Raw genomic sequence first — 15,696 nt, 5'->3', positions numbered from 1 at the left:
GCGCCGCTATTGCTGTGTCTGTGCAGGAGAGCGTCTGAGCCCGAGATCCCTTATGATTGTGCGGCACGCTCGTCGTATATTGGGAGAAGCTCGGAATCCATTGAAGGCTCTGTCAGGAAGGTTTGAGCCCTGAGGAACAGGCCCTAGGATGGGTAGCAATCATGGCTAGAGCCCTGGGTGTCCCCGAGCCCTGTGAGAGGCAGTCGCAGGCATGCGTCTTGGCATCCCTAGCCAGAGCTCTTTCCTCTGCTCCACCCTGCCGTGGGGCCCATGTGATGCAATGGGTCTGGCCTAGAACAGGAGCTCACCTGTCCTTTCCCTCCCACACTTCAGGGCTTGCAGGAGTACGAGGAATGGAAATGGTCCAAGAACCCCACCATAGTGGAGGTGCTGGAGGAGTTCCCGTCTGTGCAGATGCCCTCCACCCTGCTGCTCACCCAGCTGCCCTTGCTGCAGCCTCGCTATTACTCCATCAGCTCCTCCCCCGACATGTCGCCGGACGAGGTGCACCTCACCGTGGCCGTGCTCTCCTACCGCACTCGAGGTACCATGCCAGCAGCGCTGCAAGGGGCTCGTGGTTTGCATGGCGGCGACCGGCTAGAGCCATCCCATAGCATTGTGCTAGGTGGCCACGCAGATGGGGCCTTCATCTCTATTTGCATTGTGGGAGGTGGCTATTAGCATATGGGGGCGTGTATGTGTGTTTGGGGACGGGGGAATCCCTCCTTAAAACCTTGCTGCCTGTTCACACGGGGCTCCCTCAGGGTAGTGCTGGGGGCTGTGGCAGCCAGACGCAGCAGCAGAAACTGATAGCTTTCCAGCTCCTCCAGGCCGCTCTGCACTATGCAACACAAAGGCTGTATGCCCTTGTCTTGGCTGCCTTGCACCAGTGGGTGGTGGGGAGAAGAGACTTCAGATTGGCCTGCAGGGTGGATTGACCTGGCCCCCTCATGCAGGCATATGTCTCTCTTGCTTCCCACCCCTGGGAAGCTTATAGAAATGTTGAATGTTCATCCTCCATACTGCCAAGCACTGGTGTCTGCTTGCATTGGCAGGAGCATATCGGGGTGGCACAGAAGCCTATTACCATCTTCTCAAGGGGCATGGGAGGAACACTAGCTGGGGAGGGGGGATCCCTGGTTTATAAATCTCTCCAGCAAAAGCCTGTGGCCAAGGTTTCTTTGCAAGCACTCGCTCAGCTGGAGACAGCTCTGGAGGGTCCCATTTGGCCCTTAGCAGGGGGAGTGTGTTAGGGCCACAGCAAAGTCACAAACTGCCCTGCTCCAGCAAGTGGCGCCTCCCTGATGTTTGCCTGGGGCACGGGTCAGCAACCTTTCAGAAGTGCTGTGCCGAGTCTTCATTTATTCACTCTAATTTAAGGTTCCGCGTACCAGTAATACATTTGAACATTTTTAGAAGGTCTCTTTCTATAAATCTATAATATATAACTAAACTATTGTTGTATGTAAAGTAAATAAGGTTTTTAAAATGTTTAGAATCATATAAGATTAGAGTTGGAAGGGACCTCAGAAGGTCATCTAGTCCAGCACCCTGCTCAAAGCAGGACCAATCCCCAGACAGATGTTTACCCCAGTTCCCTAAATGGCCCCCTCAAGGATTGAGCTCAGAATCCTGGGTTTAACAGGCCAATGCTCAAACCACTGAGCTATCCCTCCCCCAAGAAGCTTCATTTAAAATTAAATTAAAATGCAGAGCCTCCCAGACTGGTGGCCAGGACCCAGGCAGTGTGAGTGCCACTGAAAATCAGCTCGTGTGCCGCAGGTTACCTACCTCTGGCCTGGGGGAAGCCAGCCTGTCCTGAGCGCTCCAGTGGTCCAGCCTGCCCTGAAAAGCAGAATTGGTCCCAGGGACCACTCAGTGCCTGGCCATTCTGACCCCAACTCACAGGTTGGCTGCCGTTAGTGCTGACGTCGCAGTGAGGTTTGGGGAGAGCATTTTGCTGGGTGCAGAGAGGTAAATGGCCAGGGCATTCTCCAGCAATCCATTCAGCAGTACCGGGGCAGGGTACAGACCCTCTCCTCCTTTCCTCTCCTAGATGGGGAAGGACCAATACACCACGGGGTCTGTTCCTCCTGGTTCAACCGGATACAGGCAGATGAAGTTGTGCCCTGTTTTGTAAGAGGGTGAGTGGCATGGTCACTGCATGTGGAGTCCCCGAGAGCCAGGGAGGGTTTAGACCATTCCAAGACAGACTGATCCGTCAGCTATTCACAGCAGAGAGCCCCTGAATTCCTGTCTGGAGCCCGTCATGTGCGCTCACGGCACTAATGGGGATTTCTACTAACGACCTGCCTCCTCACCCTGAACGGTGGAGGGGCTGAGGCCGTTCCATACAGCAGTCTGCAAAAGCACCGTTCAGACAATGGGGTGGGGGGTGGTACCTGATGCCCCTGAACAGCCAGGGGTCACAGAAGAGAGCACGGTGTGAACTGCAGATGGGCCCTGTTACCATGTGCTCTGCTTCAAATGCCACTTTTTGCCACCGCCTTCCACACTCAAACTTCTGCCCTTGCATGCCTGAGCTCCATTTCTACTCCCACAAGGATTTCATTGACCCAGCCTGGGCCTTGGCCCCTTCGGGGCATCATTAACTTTAGAACTTGTTTGTCCAGAGCTCCTGGGTTCCACATGCCACAAGATCCCCAGGTTCCCTGCATCCTGATTGGCCCAGGTACGGGAATCGCCCCATTCCGGAGCTTTTGGCAGCAGCGGCTCTTTGAAATCGAGCACAAAGGTGGGTCTGAGGTCTTGAGCCTCTGGTAAGTAAGGGGGTGAGCGAGTGCCTGCACAACATCCTCAGGGAACCCGAGGGTAGTACCCCGTCTGAGTGCATGCAATCATGTCCCCCTCCAGTGGCTGGTCCTGGTAAGGACTGGAGCCTATTGCAGCTAATAGAATTGCTCTGTTAGCTCCAGGGGTGTGTGTTTAGTGCTAGAGGCATCAGGCTGAGTGGTAGCTGCTGTGGTGTATGCGTATGTGTTACCATGGCTGTTTCACTCACCGTGAGATGACCTAACATAGAGCTGGTCTGACATTTTTCCACTGGGCTTTTTTTAATGAAAAATGTCATGAATTCTTTTCTTTAGATTACACTTCATTCCATTTTCCACAGTTTTTCAATGAAAGATTAGATTGTTTAAAAATACTTTTTTATTGCAAAAACAAAAAAAAATGATTTTTTTTATTAAATTTCCCACCAAAAAATCCTGACCTGTTTCACCCAGCGCTAGTTACTTGGGACCCTGGATCCATGCTCTGAGGAGTTACACAATCTCCCCAAGTATCTCCTCTCGGACCTTCTACCCTTCCCCCTCTGCCATCCACTGTCCCAGGGAACAGAGCTACACATCCAAAACAGCCTCCCTCAGAGTGCACAGAATGGCTGCCAGGAGCAAAGAGGGAATCCAAGCACAGCATTTGCCCACTCCGTGCAGGAGGGTGTGCGCGATCCCAAGCTTGGGAACTGGGGTGCAGGGGATGGTTTCCGTGACTCACTGCTATCCCACCTGTCTCTGCTCCAGCACTGAAGCCCTGTCCGATGATTTTGGTCTTTGGGTGCCGACAGTCCAAGATCGACCACATTTACAAAGAGGAGACCCTCCTAGCCAAAAACAAAGGCATCTTCAAAGAGCTGTACACAGCCTACTCCCGGGAACCAGACAAACCAAAGGTAACCCTGCTCTGCCACCTACGTTCAGCCCTGAGTCACCGTGACCAGTCGCTAGGGGAAGGGTCCAACCTCTCGTGCAGTCACCTGGAGGGATTTGCCTGCACTAGTTTGAGGACATGATCTTGGCTCAAGCTTTTCACAGCTCCGTGGGCCAATGAATCTCCCGTTTTTAAGAATCCCCAGGAAGGCAATTACAGCACAATTGCCCTCAAACTCGTTAACCAGCCCTCTCCGTCTCTCTCACTTTCAAACAAGACCTAAAGCCACTGGTGGACATTAACAGTCCTCTGGCACTTTCCCATAGCCCAGTACTGACTCCACAGCCATGGCTGGGTCCCACTGGGTCTCTGACTTCCCCCTGAAGGTACAGTCACACTGGACCCTGCTTTTCAGGGGTGCTGTGCAGCTGGGGAGTTCCACTGACTTCAGCTGGAGTTTCTGGCACTTGGCACCTCCAAACATGCAGGCCCTGATTGTCTTCAGTTCCCTTCCCAAACAGTTGTGCAGCATTGCCATGAGTTGTTAAATGGCTGCCGTGTTCCACCCCAGAGGTGGCTGCCCTGCGCCGATGGATGGAGGGGTGAAGTGACTCCTGTGTGTAAAGCTGGGCTGGGCCCTTTGGGAGCTGCGGGTGACAGGCGCCGTGCAACGTCCATTCCTGTCTCCCCCAGAAATACGTGCAGGACGTGCTGCAGGAGCAGCTGGCTCAGTCTGTGTACAAAGCACTGAAGGAGCAGGGAGGCCACATCTACGTGTGCGGGGACGTCACCATGGCTGGGGATGTCTTCAAGGCCATTCAGCGCATCGTGAAGCAGCAGGGGCAGCTGTCGGTGGAGCAGGCTGGCGCTTTCATTAGCAAGCTGAGGGTAAGTGAGCCCTCCCCAGCCTGCCGCAGGGCTCAGCGCAAGCTTGGGTCAAGGGCGTCAGGGCTTCCTCTTGCACAGTCACTGATGATGAGGTAATTGCGGCCACGAGCTCTGGGAGTGGTCAGTAGGCACCACACCTTCCAGCCTCCTGACCTGACTTTGTGGGTCCAGACTCTCTGCCCAGCTGTGCCCTCCTCTACCGACCCCGCAGGGCCCCTGGCTTGCCAAAGGAGCTGGGGGATGGGTGAGCTACTAACTGCAGCAGGCCATAGGGGTCTGGGACTTGCCTCAAATCTGTAAATCTGCAGAATGGTTCTTGCCGTTACCAACCGGCCTAGGCCCAGCACAGGGAGTGTGTCTGCACAAAGGACTGGTTCCCGGAAGAATTCTTGTCCGTAATCTGCTTCTGCAGATTAACCCCATTAGCCTTGTCCACACTAGCACTTCACCCACCACTGGCCTAGCACTGATGAAGCTCCAGTGCCAGCAAAATGCCAGTACAGGCTGCAGTTCCGGGTCCTTTTGCAATGCTGGCTCTACCCAGGAGATGTCTCTGGAACAGTAGTCAATGTCCAGCCAGCTAATAGCCTTTACCCACCATGCAAGTTATTTACCTATCTAAAAATTGGCTATAGTGTCATCACTGTAATATACAAATATAGCAAATCTATGGCCACCTAGTACCTTCATGGTTGTCAGATATTGTACAATACAGCCATGCAGATCCTACTGCTGCATAAGCACAGGCCTCCCACTTGAGCTAACAGGGAAGCTCCTCTAGTTGTTAGCAATATAGGACCTATGACACACAGTTAGACAGTTCTGATTCCATCCAGTGCAGGGCACGGGTCCACATGCATTGCAGTCTGTTCACTATGGCAATGTTCCTGTTAGGCTGTAGTACAATCTCCAGTTCCCCTGGGCTTTCTCTCTCTTCCTCTATTATTTTAACCTTAAGGCATGTGGACAAGTAGCCATTTAGAGAGGCAACCAGTGTAGTGGACACTGGACAGAGTGCCAAGAGACCTGAATTCTATCATGGCTCTGCCCCTGACCTACTGAGTGATCCTGGAGAAGTCACTTCCCTGCTCTGTGCCTCAGTTTCCCCTTGTAGGCTTTTCCTTTCTTGCCTATTTAGCATGTAAGCTCTTAGGGGCAGGGACTGTCCCACACTCTGTTTGCACAGCACCTCCCACCTCAGCTAGCATCTCTAGGTGCTACAGAAATACCATAATAATAACTTGCGACTACACCTTTCTCTCAGTGCCATGCCTCTGCTGTCCTTGCTTTCAGGATGACAACCGATACCACGAGGATATTTTTGGAGTCACCTTGCGTACATATGAAGTGACTAACCGCCTTAGATCTGAGTCAATTGCGTTCATTGAGGAAAGCAAAAAGGACACGGATGAGTGAGTTGATGTGCTTATTTTAACCTGCGCTATTGTTCCTTGGACGTGCTTGGGTTGTGTAATAAAACTCGGAAGGATCGTTTTATTTATTTGCATGTATGAAGCCAGTAATAGCAGAGACAGGAACAGGCCTCTGATCCGAAAAGTAGAAACAGACAAAGCTGCAGTACAGTTTCTTTGAGAGAACAATCAACTCAGTGGGCTAAATCCATTCCAGAAGGCATTGCCAAGGTGAATCTGACCCATTGTAGCCGCGAACACAGCCTTTTCCATACCATGAGCCCCTGGCAAAATAGACAGGCTAGAAAGCATGAGTGGGTGGGCACAACTGGAGCTGGTTGAAAATTTCCCAATGGAATAAAGTTCAGTGGGAACGTGTCAATTTGATGGAATTGACTTGTTCTGTGGGAATGTGTCGATTTCATCAATGGAAACCGGACCAGCTAGCTGTCAGGCTGCCTGGGACCCATGGTTCTCCAGTGCCTGGGCTGCACACCTGGTAGGGGGACAAGCTTGCCGGCTACCCAGGGAGCCAGATGGCTGGTTCCCCAGCTAAGGGAGCTAACTGAAAACCCAATCCCGTTCACACTGAAGCCAAATGGCAGAATACCCATTGGGATCCAAGGTGGCTTGATGGGCTCCATGCTGAATCTCAGCTGGCTGGTGGCCAGATGTGCTCGTTGCATTTAAACGCTAGCTGTCCCATGCCAGTAGGGGGGACTGCGGGGCTACGCGTGGAAGGGAGCATTGGTAGCTAGTCATTCTCCCCTTTCCCTTGCAGGGTTTTCTGCTCATAACCAGAACCCCTTGCCCCAGATGAGATGCCAAACCAGCTGCAGCAGCAGCCATCCCCCTCCAGCCGGAGGGTGCTGGGTTTTGTATTTACACGGACACGGCGGCTCCTTTTCTGCGGGGCCTGCCCACGGAAAGTGCTCTGTCTCTCGTCCTGTCGTCGTGTCCCGATGATGATGATTTCTCTTTCCTTTCTCTCTCTGTCGTCCTGTGGCGGTTTCTTTTCACTCCTTGTTTCCCTCCTCGGAGTCCCCTGCTGAAGTGCGATGGCTTTATAATCCGCAGTGGCTCTTACGAAACTACGTTTCTTCTTCTCTCGGTCCGACGAGGGCATTTCGCGGCTGCATGAAATCACCACCTTCGTGATCATCTGCATTCTTTGGTGTTTGGGGGGGTGGGGCTGGAGCGGGGGGAGCTGGCTGTTCCTGATCGGCCAGCGAGGACTGGAGAGAAGCTGTTTTGCCCAAGACCCCTTTCCCCACCTTGACGTGGAACTTGGCTGAATCGCTGCATCTTCCTCGCTTTGCTTTGGCCGCTCTGGGCCTGGCCCCGGGGGAAGTTGGATGGAAAGGAAGTGCTGCCCTGCCCCCTTTCTTGCTGCTGATGGAGGCACCAGAGCTTCGTTCTGTTTGAGGGGTGGGGTTCGTCTGTGTTCAATGGGTAACAATTCACCTACCTGAGCTCTGTGCTGTTTGTATCCTCAGCCCCACGCCCCGCCCCCTCTTGGCTCTGTCCTCAGTCCTCTCTTGCCTGTGTGCCCTGTGCTGATCTTGCTGGTGCAACAGTCATCACGGGCCATGTGCAAGCACAGCAGGTGCAGGCTGGTGTTTCTGCAAAGGGGCAGCACGTGGGTGCTCTTTGGTCACGGGGAAGCAGGGGACGTACTGCCCACTCTGCATCCAAACCTTCCCAGCCTGCCCTGGGAGTTCAGGGTAAATGCAGCCAGCTGGCATGAGAGGGCTACAGATTAGCTGAGATCCTTGGAGGAAAGATTGTGACTCGGGTGTGGGTTGCATCCTGTAGCTTCCCTGGATTAACAGGGCGCTGGTGGTGGGCACGTGAGTCCTCTCCAGCGAGGCAAGAGAACATGTAAGGCGACAAGGCTGGGAGGCAGAGTAGCTCTGAAGCCGTCTCTGCCCAGGTCCAAGCGGCACCAAGCTGCTTATAAAAAAGGTTGATAGGCAGCCAGCAAGTAGCTGCTGTATGGGGTCTACTGCGGCCATTCCTGACCCCTGGTACCAGGCCTTCTGGGAACCCCATGTAATGCCCCATTAAATGAGTAACAGTTGCCTTGATTACTCAAAGCATGGCCAGTCTGTCCTAGCGCGATCTTGTGAGATGTCCTTTCTCAGCAACACCACTCCCTACCCCCGCAGGGACTGCAATGCTCTCGTGGTGCCAGGCTGACTGCAACGGGTGCCTCCACTCTGCAAAAAACCCCAAATCCTCTCCATGCCCCCTCTGCCTGCTGCATGCATGGTGCCATTGTTCAAACTGCACAAGGCCGCTGGGCCGGGAGCTCTCAGGAGAGACGGGGAGCAAGCCCAAGAAGAGAGGCACTGGTGCTGTCTAACGCCAGGCTCTGAGGTGCTGACCGCTCAGCTCCACTGCACAAATCCAGCCCCGCTCGAGACTTACAGGAACTGCTACAGAGCTGGCAGCCCCCAAGGGTCACTCCCCTTTTCCAGGTAGGAACTTTTCCACCCACCCCCAGGCCGGCTCTCTCTCTCTCTGTCAGGGGGAGGGGGCTTTCTCTAGTTGCCAGGTTGTTTGGGGGTGCCCTCGTCCCTTCCCCCACCTGCACTGTACATAGCCATCTGCTGGCTAGACTGAGGCAGCAACAGCAAACTGGTGCCTTCAGGTGGCACTGGACCCCCTCCTGCCGACAGCATAGGGAATTACTGCCGAAGGGGGTCAGGACTTGGCCACGGCAAAGGGGGTGGGTCCCCACAACCGCTGTCACCAAGGGGTTGTTTTCAGAGCCCAGGATCTGCCACTGCCTCCCGCTGAACCAAGCTTCTAACAAAGTGAGTCCAGCAAGGTCGGAAGCCTCCCCTGGCCTAAGTGTGACTTGGCAGCTGGGCTGCTCAATTTCAGCTCGTGTTCACTGGTCTCACGCTTCGCAGTGACCACGTGGTTGCTTTGGTTTTGCTGCCTAGACCCTCCAATGTGGGTAGGCGCTCGTGTGTGCTGCCACTGCCACAGCAACATCCCTGGTCTTTACCTTCCCTGACCACCACAGATGGATCTGACCCAAAACCCTGGGCCCAGAGGCCCCAGAGCTTTGGGAAAGCTCCGCTCCAGGCTTTCTGCTGCCCTACTCCATCTCTTCGGAGTATTTTGCTCAACTAGGAGTCAGCAAGACTTTAAATAGGGACGTGCACAAATGCTGCCACCTTGTGGTAATTTGCATGCACGCTGTTCTGTGAGGGTGGCCCGATGTGTTGCCCTATGAGGATGAATGAAGGTCCCTGGCTAAGCCCCTGTTCAGTTACGAAATCACGGCTGTAGTGTGGTTATTCAATTTGCAGCAGCGACTGTATGCCCGCACCCACCCTGCTGCCTGGCAGCTACCCCGCACTGCCTCCGCAAGGACCACCAGGGGACATGCCCACAGCGCCGCTCACGGAGAAATGGATTCTGGGCTGTCCCACTGCACAGAGTGCTGGGGTGAAGGAGACTAGCCCAACCAGGGGGAGTAGGGGCTCCTAGCTACACTGCAAACCCCCAAGATGTTGAGCCAGTTGCACCACCCTAGGTCCCTGGCAGGGGGCAGGTGTGGTTAGCTGCCACGGTTACTAACCAGGTGGTGTGCAGGCATAAACCACAGCTGGAGCCATCAGTATCGTGTGCTGTTACAAACCCTGGTTGCTGTTGTGTAACCGGGGCCTAGGAGCTCTTTAGTGGGGCCGAGAGCTCAGGCAGGCACCGACCCTTCCAGTCGCATGTCCTGGTCCCCTGGGAGCCAATGGGAAGAGAGAATGGGGAGCGCATCAAGGGCAGAAGGATGCCTTTGCTCGAGATTGTGCCTCACAAATCTGGGTAGGGATCCAGCCCCTGGGGGCGGGGGAAGAGATGACAGATCCCTTACTCCGCCCTTCGCCCCCCCACCATCCCACACGCTGGGGAAGATTGGCTCTGGATCCAGCTCAGACCAGGCTGACCTTTCTGTAAGGTGCCCGAGCAAAACCTTGCATCTCCCTTCAGCCCACTCCACACAAACCTTGGGGAGAGTTTGAATTTGGATCCAAATTTTGCCCCAGGCCCATCTTTCCTGGAAATGTCAATGCAAAGGAATGCCCAAAGCTGTGTCCTTCGCATTCATTGCTGCTGTTCATTTTCCCATTCTGTCCTGTGCTCCTGTAACAGCCCCGCTCCGGAATGAGCTTTGCTGATACCGATGCTCCCTGTCTGTATCTGACAAGAGAGGCTGGCTTTGGCAGAACGGGTTGTGTCTCCTCCCGTCCGATATACCCATGAGCCACGCTAAAAACGCAGCAAGTGCAGCCATGGAGGAGCCATGACATCCGGATTCAGCCTCTCCCATTGCTAAAGGCTGGAATTTCCCCGGGTGCCCAGAGGAGTTAGGCCCCCAAAGGCTGTTGAAATTAACTGTGAGTTGAGCACCCACGTCCCTTTGTTCTCTTTGATAATCCCAGCCTTAGAGAGCAAAAAACGGTGTTACGTCCAGCCTGCTCACCTGGTGCACCCAAGAGACAGGACAGGGATGGGGGAAGGGACAGGTGAGTAACAGGGAAATCCTACCATTGTGGGGTGAGTTGAATTCAGGGCTCCAGAAGCTGTCATCAGCCTGCCGTGCTTGGCTGGGATAGTTGACTTTGAACAGGCCGGGCTGGCTTTCTAATTGAGTCAGTTCCATTTACTTTAGTAGCCAGTTTGCTCTCTTCACCTGCAAGGGTTTCACATGCTTAATTTTCTCCCCCAGAAAAGGGGATGTGATCCTGCTAATCTCTGTAATGCCACAAACACAGACCTTTCATCCGCCACCCGGACGCAGTTCAGCTGGGTGAAATGGGTGTGTATGTACAATAGATACATAGCACCTGGGTGGTGGAGAATGGAGATAGCCAGGCAATGGACTGAATGTATCTTGTGCGGTTGATGGCTTCGCCTGCCCTCTGTCCATTAATCCCAGTCCCCACTGGCTAATTCCAACACTCCAATGGGCTGAGCAGCTCCAAACAGCCCCTGTAGCAATTGGAGAGTGGTCATGATGGACCAGCGGGCTGATCCTGTCTGGCAATTCCTGTGAATGGCAAAGACTGCCATCACCACCACCAAAATGCTTCGCAGTGCCTCAGCTCACTTCTTACTCCAAAAGGTTAACAGCCAGGTGGGTCCTTACTACAGCTGGTCAAGATGATTTATTTGCAAATTGTTCATGAAAAATGCTCCCCATTTTTTCTGACCAGCTCCGCTCTTTACCTTAGACTGACGAGCCGCTAAGCCTCAGCTCCACAGCGACCATCCCCAAGGCTTTGCCTCCCCACAGCAGCTGCTTGGAAGTTTAGATAGGGGGCAACATACAGGCCTGTCTTTATATTACAGCACCTTCGAGGAGGGAAGCAAATAACCAGATCACTTTCTGCCCCCAAATAATTTACAATCTAAGATGACAAGAAGCAGGAGTTGAGGACAGGCTGCAGCACAAGAAGCCTCTCCCCGCTATATTTTACCCCTAATCTATACTCAATAGTGATTAGTTATTGACCTCTCTTAATTCCCCATTTCACTATTAATCCCCTCCCTTATCAATGCACACCCTTAGCCTCTTACCAATTAACCAACTGGCCTTCCTCCACCTCTCGCTGAAGAGACCTTCCCAGCATCCAGCCCATGCCCAGCCACACAAGAGGGAGGAGTAGCTCTTTAGTAAAGGTAGGTTCTGGTGATGGCAGTGGGACAGGAAGCACCTAAAGCTAGGAGGATGCTAATGCTCTGGGGACTTCCTCCCCTTCTAGCTGGCTCTCTCCAGCGATGATCCCAGCCCATGGAGAGACTGAGGGATGCAGGGAGCAAGGAACTTCACCTTAAAGAGACAAATTCTGCTCTCAGATCTGTCAGTCAATTCCCACAGGAATCAATGGCAGTCAATTTATACCCGCCTAAATGGCAGCAGAAGTTGGCCTACGTTCTGAGCCCCGTTCTGCAACCATTTACCCAGAGCGCGATGTGACTAGGAGGAGTTTGCAGGACCAGCTCTTCAGAAGCAGCAGCATGTACACACTGGGCATAATCTCCGTACGACACATATAGTGCACGAAGGCCTTGTTATTACTGATGGGGGGCAGAGGGGGTGTCTTTGCTGAGGTGGCTGTGGGCTTAGCCAAATATACCAGGCTAGATGCTAAGCTGCCATAAATCTAGCACCATTAGAGTGTGTAGAGTTGCTCTAATTTTCCCCAGTGGAAGATCTTCTCCAGGTTTGCTGATATTCTGAGAAGGAGAACTTTATGGTCTACGGTAATGGTGCTGCTACCATCAGGTACATAGATGTGGCTATTGCTAGAGTGAGATCTGTTGCTGGGTTTGGAATTATTATTATTATTTTCAATTACTCACAGAGTTCCCTAGAAGCTCGTGGCCCTTCTCAGAACAGATAGAGATGGGTGGCGCTCAGCATGGCCCTGATTTTGCTTCTGTGGGGAGTTTCAGTGCTGGCATCAGCGCGAGCAGAGTTAAGGCCACGCTGAGCGCTTATGAAATCCCACCCCCAATCAACACTGCATTGAGATTGCAGAATCTTGTGAGGTACTAAGAACAACCCAACACCCATTGGCTTGGGTGGGAGACGGGGCGATTGTCACTCTGCAGCATCGGGCCTGAGGGCAGTAGCAGTTACAGCAATTACAGCTTTGCATGCACCAATGCATTATTTCCTAGAAATCTTGTTTCAAATCTACCCCAGGCTGTGAGATTTCAGCTCTGGCTTCTCCCATACAACTACCTTTATTTACTAAAACTTCAGAGATGATGGGAAAAGCTAATGTGATAGTGGATTTAAAGCGCTTTGTTCCAGGACTAAAACGGACTCTTGTGGGGTCAGTGTTTTCTGGGTTCTGCTAAAGATACAAGGATGGCATCTGAACTTTTTAAACATCACAGTACGTGCCTATCTTCTCCCCGCTGAGCCAGTGTTACAACATGGCCTGGACTCTAAAATGCCCAGACTGGTGCTGTTGCCTATAAGGGCCAATGACGAGAAGCTGCAAAGCTCATTTCAAACGTAGTTTATCGACTGTCTGCTGGTGATACCTGCTCACAGTGACTTGCTGATCACACATGAGGGCACTTTTCTTTCTCATTCATGTCACTAAGTGGGGGCCAGATTGTGTGGGCACAACTCAAAGGCAGTAAAACCAGCTGTGTATGGGTCCCCCACTGGTTTAAGGGATCCCACAGGCCAGGTCTTTGCAGCAGCTTGCTCTGAATCACCACTGAATCGAGCTAGTTGGAAAATTGTCTATATGTGGGGGTGGGACTGGGTTTCCATGGAAAATGGGGATTTTGTTGGGTGCGGGCCTGGCAGAAATTCAAATACTGAAAACTTTGAAAACAAATCTTTTGGGTTTGAGGCGTTTTTTTGATGAAAAATCAAAAAATTCCATGGAAAGTGGGCACTTTGAGCCCCCCCCTCCCAAAAAAAAAAGTTTACTCAAAAACTCAATTCCCCAACCAGAAAAAACAGCTCTGATAGATAATTTTCAACCAGCTCTGCTTGGGAATGCAGCAAAAGTGACAATAAATGCAACAACCCCTGCCCCATTTGCTCCGGCATTTACTCTGAGTCTGAAAGAAACGTTTTATTTTTTAAGTCATGTGTTCAAAAAATGTAAAAGTTTGTGTTTCCACAAGTGCCAACCGACAAGCAGCTTTAGCTTTACTAATGAGGTTCCAGCCGTTTTGCATGTGTGTGAACTGCTCCCATCGATTCCAGTGTGAGCTGACTGCACCCATCCCAGGCTGTGTTTGGCTCCGCTAAAGAGTGCAGAGTTCATAGCAGAATCCAGTCACTTCATTTCAAAAACAACTGCAGCCCGCTGAACAACGCAAACCCAAAAAATTGGGACATTTTGTTGAAAATTTTCACGGACATTTCAAAATTAGACAAAGTTTTGACCAGCACTGTAGCTGGTCAAAAAACATGGCGGGGGGGAAATTGTAAAAATGGCTTCAAGAGTTGGGGGGAGGGGGTTAGTTAAAATTCAATATTTTGTCCAAAACAAACCTTGAAAAAAAATCAAAATTTGAAAAAACATCTACCAACTTCAGGGGAAATAAAACAACTGTATCTAAATCCGCCTTTAACTAACAAGCCAGCATGCCTCCAAAGCAGCCATTCATGTCTGTGTGGGGTATAGAATGGTGTATTAACAAAACTCACTCTAACTCCTCTGATGTAGGAATGCATTTCAGACCCTTCTTTAAATGAGGTTTGCTGATGTGCAGCCTTGAAGTGATGGTTTGAAAGCCAAGAAAATGTAGGGCAAACATCAATTCTTGTTACAGTGCTGTAAAACAGACAAATGTCAGGAACTTCCAAGATTGGGTCAACTCCTGACCTGGAAGAAATAGCTTTGGCCCACTGGGGAAGCCTCTCAGAAATCCTGGTTTCTTATATTTTGAAAAGACCTGAAGATTGAGTTCTCCTTGCTTCTGGCAACGTCTGAGTTCTGGGCTGTATGTGGTTCCCCAGGAACAGGGCAAAAGCGCCTTTCAAGCAGGACTGGTTGTATGGCACTGGTTCCCATCTAGTTAGAAACATAGGCTGAAATTCTCCTAGCTCCCAAAGGATTTTGGGTGCTCTATTCCAATTCATTTCAAAAGGAATTGGGTATCCAATTCACTTTGGCAGATTTGAACATCTCAGGTTTTTAAATGACTTGTCTCATGAGGAGCAAAGGCGCAAAAGTGAAATGGAGACATTTGCGAAATGTGACAAAGGTTTGGTGAAACTTCTACAATCTAGAGGCTTCCTGAATCCTCCAGCTGTCTTGGGTTTTCCCATGTTCGCTGGAACTACATCTTTTCCAAATTCTCTCAGCCTCGTGACCCTTCCGCCTTCCCCTTGTAGCATTGTGCCTTCTGTTTATTCTTTAAACAACACCATGAGTTAAGAGCATCGGCTTGACTCTCACTTTGTGTTTCCTGAGGTGGGTGGACAGATTGGTACATTTTGTAGCATTAAACGTGATTCAAACATAGGTTTCTTTCTGAGGAAGGAGGGTGGGGGTGGAAGTGGGAATGACGGTGGGCAGGTGTTGTATTTGATCATACCAGTGCTTTAAGCAGTCAGAAACATGGTTTCCCCTACCTCTGAGCTCTCAATGCTGCTAAAATCTCTGCCACTCATACAATGTACTCCAGCACCTCTCTCGTGGACTGACTCCTGCTCTGTTTGCGAGGTATCCACACTGTTCTAAAGCATGCACCTCTCTGTATAGTTCCAATCTTTTGATTTTATGGAATAAAATACCTATGCCTGTTTGCATTACAGTCAAAATAAAAAAGTGGACTAAATTTAGTGGACTGTCTTGTTAGTTGGTTTTTCTTTTTCTCTTGTGGGGTTCCTGACACTGAAAATGCCCTGTCTACCTCACTGCATCCCATTGTCCCTCCATTGACTAACAATAGTAGAAAATGCTGGTGCTTTACAAAAGAAAACTGTGAGATCTCTTGTATTTCTCTGTGAGAGATGCTCACTTCCTTGCAGGGCTGCTTGGTTTCTGAACATTACATCATAACCCTGTTTGCACTGTGAGCCCTCTGCAGGGGTCCTTACACTGAGAAAATATCTAAGTTGAACAGGGTTAGATGCCTACTCTGTCTATTCAACACCATCCAGTGTTGGAGCTGCAAGAGTCATAGTGTAGTCAATGCCAACAAGAACTGGAATACCTGTCTGGTATGAAGA

General features: G+C 51.4%; 2 protein-coding genes across 4 annotated transcripts in view; one reads left to right on the top strand and one right to left on the bottom strand.

Annotated features, from left to right (window-relative positions):
• Positions 1-15,298, top strand: part of NOS1 (nitric oxide synthase 1) — a 156,612-nt gene extending 141,314 nt beyond the window's left edge. For all 3 annotated transcript variants that reach the window (XM_050924126.1, XM_050924127.1, XM_050924125.1), the window contains exons 23-29: positions 334-544; positions 2,057-2,144; positions 2,634-2,755; positions 3,543-3,691; positions 4,363-4,557; positions 5,851-5,969; positions 6,751-15,298. In XM_050924126.1, coding sequence (XP_050780083.1) covers positions 334-544; positions 2,057-2,144; positions 2,634-2,755; positions 3,543-3,691; positions 4,363-4,557; positions 5,851-5,969; positions 6,751-6,766 — 900 coding nt within the window. In that variant the 3' untranslated portion in view covers positions 6,767-15,298. The remainder of the gene's footprint in view (positions 1-333; positions 545-2,056; positions 2,145-2,633; positions 2,756-3,542; positions 3,692-4,362; positions 4,558-5,850; positions 5,970-6,750) is intronic.
• LOC127034846 (uncharacterized) overlaps positions 1-15,696 on the bottom strand; it is a 299,262-nt gene that overhangs the window by 271,320 nt on the left and 12,246 nt on the right. The window lies entirely within an intron of this gene.

This window comes from Gopherus flavomarginatus, chromosome 15 (assembly GCF_025201925.1).
Source record: "Gopherus flavomarginatus isolate rGopFla2 chromosome 15, rGopFla2.mat.asm, whole genome shotgun sequence".
NCBI lineage: Eukaryota > Metazoa > Chordata > Testudines > Testudinidae > Gopherus > Gopherus flavomarginatus.
Note: the sequence above shows the minus strand (reverse complement) of the source record. Positions and strands in the feature narration are given on the sequence as shown.